The sequence below is a fragment of the Oratosquilla oratoria genome, chromosome 7, assembly GCF_046742065.1.
Source record: "Oratosquilla oratoria isolate Oo_2021 chromosome 7, ASM4674206v1, whole genome shotgun sequence".
NCBI classification, from domain to species: Eukaryota; Metazoa; Arthropoda; class Malacostraca; order Stomatopoda; family Squillidae; genus Oratosquilla; species Oratosquilla oratoria.
The window spans coordinates 23,521,160-23,525,723 of record NC_134783.1 but is presented as its reverse complement, the minus strand read 5'-3'; the positions used below and the strand labels follow the sequence as shown (position 1 = coordinate 23,525,723).

Sequence of the window (4,564 nt, the reverse complement as noted above, 5' to 3'; positions counted from 1 at the left end):
TGTGTGTGTGTGTGTGTGTGTGTGTGTGTGTGTGTGTGTGTGTGTGTGTGTGTGTGTGTGCGTGTGTGTGTGTGTATGTGTGTGTGTATGTGTGTGTGTGTGTATGTGTATGCGTGTCTCTGTGTGTGTGTGCGTGCGTGTGTATGTGTGTGCATATGTGTGTGCGTGTGTATGTTTATGGTTGTTATGGTGTGTGTTTATGGTTGGTATGGTGTGTGTGTGTGTGTGTGTGTGTGTGTGTGTGTGTGTGTGTGTGTGTGTGTGTGTGTGTGTGTGCGTGTGTGTGTGTGTGCGTGTGTGCGCGCGTTGTGTATGGTTGTTGTGTGTACGTGTGTGTGTGTGTCTGCGTTCACTTCACTTGTTTGAGTGTGTACTCACTTGTACGCCTGCTTGTTTGTTTATGCCTGATTGTGAATGCATGCATATACAGTACGTATACACAAGTTCGAACTAAGAATTTTGGGAATTGTGAGTGGAAAGAAAATGCGCACATAAAAGGATGGTCCGTTTTTATTGGCATCTGCTCGAAAGTTGTTTGGGATGTCGTGGAAACAATGTATGTTGAATGAATGACATGCGGCGACGTTTCACAGCTTGTCTATAACGATGGCTTTGGCGTTCATTAGACGTAGGAGCCCCTTCCTCCGCTGGTCACCACGTGTCCACCTCCGGATCCTCCGAAACCACCTCCAAATGCAGCACCACCGAAGCCAGAGACTCCACCTCCGACGACACCTCGTCCCCCAGTGAGCCCGTCGCCACGTCCTCCGCCATAGCCGCCAACTCCTCGCTGGGTGGATTGGTGGACGAGGATGCCCCTCCTGATGTCTAGACCCCCTCCGTAGCCGCCGCGACCGGCGCCTCCAAAACTGCCGCCGCCGACGCCGACGCCGCGACCAGCGCCGTGGCCGACGCCTCCGAAGCCTCCAGCGCCGTGGCCGACGCCTCCGAAGCCTCCAGCGCCGTGACCGACACCTCCGAAGCCTCCACCACCAGCGCCAAAGCTACCAATGTGGACGCCTCCGCCTCCACCACTGTGGTAGCCCCCATCGGCTAAGGCCGTTGCAGCCAGGAGGGACAGGGCTGCCAGTGCCACCACAGTCTTCTGCAGAAAGGAAATGATAAAATTAATTGGGAGGCATGGAGAACGACGACAGGACCCTCCCGACGTCTCTATTGATGTATCGCGCCACGTCTCTCTCACTTTCTCTCAGCTGTGGATGGAAAGTCTTGCTTACCATTTTGGGAGCAAAAGGAGAGAGAGCGTCGAGGAGGAAATCTCTGGAAGTGATGCCGATACTCGCACAGCACCACGGCTTATATATGACGCATCAAGGCCAAAAGGGCACGGAGCTTCTAGCGGGAGAGATTTTTCCTGGCAATGACTGGTGCTACTTTATGTGTGGATACTGGATTTCCTCATACGAACGCTTGTTTCAGGGCTCATTCCCATCGGCGTTATACTATAAATGAACATATCAAAGCCCAGGCTAACATGCACACAAACACATAGACATGCACAAAAGCACACATACAGACACACACATACACACAGACATACACACACACACACACACACACACACACACACACACACACACACACACACACACACACACACACACACACACACACACACACACACACACACACACACACACACACACACACACACACACACACACACACACACACACACACACACAATTACAAGCACACACACACGGGCGTGCTCATGTACAGATGCACGTACAAACAAACACACACAAACACTCACGCAAACACACATACCCGCACGCGAACACACAAAACCACACACACATATGCATACACAAACAGGTACAAACACGAACACAAAAACACAAACACACAAACACGCAAATAGATGTACACAAACACACTACTTGACGGCGTGTTACCACGCTTGACCGCTATTTCAGTGATATGAGTTTGACTTTTGTTTAGCGCTGAAAATTCAGCCTCGCTGCACTCCAAATACAAAAGCACCAACCCGACCCAGCCTAGTGGCCAGGTGCAGTATCTTTCTTCCCCTCATTGCAAAGCAGCCACCGCCGTCCTATGTTTAACTTGCTCTCCTAGGTTTGGATCAAAATCCACCAGAGTATCTCCAACCTCTACCGATTCCTCGGTAGCTCTTTCCTCTTGTAATTGGTCCATTAGTCATCTAATTGTTGCGCACGGTTATGTGTATTCCGGTATAATTCTTCAGTTCAGAAAGTGACTCCCTGCTTTCGAGACGTTCATACGCACCAACTTACCTGCCCAATTCCACTTCCTTTTTTTTTTTACTGCCTCACAACATCTTCCACTCCAATCTGCTCTCTCACCTAACTTGCTCTCTTTCGGTCTCCTAGCGTTATTCCCATCATTGATCTCTCCATCCACGCCTGTGCAATACTTAGTTTTGTTTCCATCGTCTTCGTCAGTTTCCAAGTCTCATACCCGGAGATTATTGCTGGCAAATTATGTTGATTGCAAACTTTACGTTTCATACATAAAGGTAGAGAGCCTCTTACGATTTCATTATACTTACCAAACACTTCCCAACCAATTGTAATGGGTCTTTTTATTTCATTATGATAATTCGTCACTTCCACCATCTGTTCTAAATGATTATACTCTTCAACTTCTTCAAGACTCACCTTTAATCATATTCTCTTTCTTATGAACTTTCGTGTTGAACATTACTTTGGTTTTACTCATTCATTTTTAAACCTATTTTGAGACTTTCCTTGTTTAGATCACTCAGCATATACTGCAAATCTTCTGCTGTTTCCGAAATAAGAATAATGACATTCGCAAATCTTAGGTGGTTCAAATATTCGCCATAAATCTTTAAACCTTTCTTTTCCCAACTCAACCTTCTGAAAATCTCTTCCAAGCAACCTGTAGAATATTTGGGTAAAATGAAATCGCCTTGCCGTACTCCTTTCTCGATATTTATGTAGAATTACAGTGGTATCTTTTGCATAAATCTTTTCTGAAACTCTTACGATCGGTTCGTTTATACCTTGCTTGCGTAACGCGTACTCATACAAAATTGGTAGTATTTTTATCATTTCTCTCTTTCTTTCCACGATTATGAATATATATTGCTTTTCTTTTTATTCTCCTCAACACTCCCTCTGGGTATTCTAGTTTGTCAAAGGTTTTCATAATATAATCAAATTCTTCCTCTAGGAATTCTTTGATATAGATTCATAGTGCCGTGAGAAAAAAGCCTATTACTATACCACTCTTTGTCCTATCATCATGTGCGGGGAAGTAATGTAACAAATCCCCGAAAACACTAACGTAAATAACAAAGTGAGAATGCTTAACGCGGTCAACAGCGATATCCAGTTTATAGTGGAAGAGGAACAAAATGGACAACTGCCCTTCCTAGATACCTCAATACGACGAGTAAGAAAAACTGTGACTTTCTCAGTATATAGAATGAAAACAAACAAAGAGGATTCGGTACATTACTTCCCCGCACATGATGATAGGACAAAGAGTGGTATGGTAATATTTTTTTTTCCCTCAGGGCACTACGAATCTGTAGCAACGAATACCTAGAAGAATTTGATTATATCATGAAAACCTTTGACAAGTTTGGATACCCAGAGGGTGTTGAGTACAATAAAAAGAAAAGCAATAAATATTCATAATCGTGGAAAGAAAGAGAGAAATGATAAAAATACCACCAATTTTGTATGAGTACCTGGCTCAGAAACTTCACCAATAATAACAAATATTTAACAAAAATGGGTATAAACATAGCTAAAATAATTAATAAGTGGATAGGTGATTTGGTAAAGACTTCCGAAAAGAGAACCAATTCCGAAAACAGTGTCGTATACAAAATTCCGTGCAATAGTTGCACAATGGCATATTACGGCGAGATATCAAGGAGATTATATAAAAGAATTTATGAACATAAAAACGATGTAGAGGGACATAGGACATTTAATTCTTTAGTAGTTCATGCGGAAAAATTCAATCATTTACCAAACTGGAGAGGAGCTGAAGTGCTGCATAAAGGTTTTGATAAATTCACTAGAAGAATTGTAGAATCAGCATATATATCAACTAAGAATTCATCGAAACATACGAGAAGGATTTATCAATTTAGCAAAACAAACTAGTATTTTAGTTCTAGAACACGCCAGAAAACAGCCTTTCCCAAGTATCCGACATGATAACTAAGTTTAGTATATAAACTTCAATTGCCGTTTTTCGTACACTCTCTGAAGAAGTTCTAGGCGAACGAAACGTTAGTGTTTAGGGTTCCGTCCCTTCACCTGTGTTTATGTTCTCCATCATCTAAATAATTTGTCTAAAAAAATTATCAATATATATATATATATATATATATATATATATATATATATATATATATATATATATGTGTGTGTGTGTGTGTGTGGGTGTGTGTGTGTGTGTGTATGTGTGCGTGTTTACTATAAAATGGGTAAGAATTGCTGAAAAAAGAGATTTATAAATTAATAAAAGAAATATGGAATAAGGAAAGATTACCAACAAAATGGAAAAGTGGGGTAAT

The 4,564-nt window shown here is 42.4% G+C and overlaps 1 protein-coding gene across 1 annotated transcript; it reads right to left on the bottom strand.

The window, feature by feature from the left end:
• Positions 1-622: 622 nt before the first annotated feature.
• On the bottom strand, positions 623-1,276 carry LOC143026771 (uncharacterized). Its single transcript, XM_076187542.1, has 2 exons — positions 1,239-1,276; positions 623-1,105 (listed from the first exon to the last, which is right to left on the bottom strand). The coding sequence occupies exons 1-2, from the start codon at positions 1,239-1,241 to the stop codon at positions 623-625; spliced, it is 486 nt and encodes a 161-aa protein (XP_076043657.1). The 5' UTR covers positions 1,242-1,276.
• Between the last annotated feature and the right edge of the window lie 3,288 nt (positions 1,277-4,564).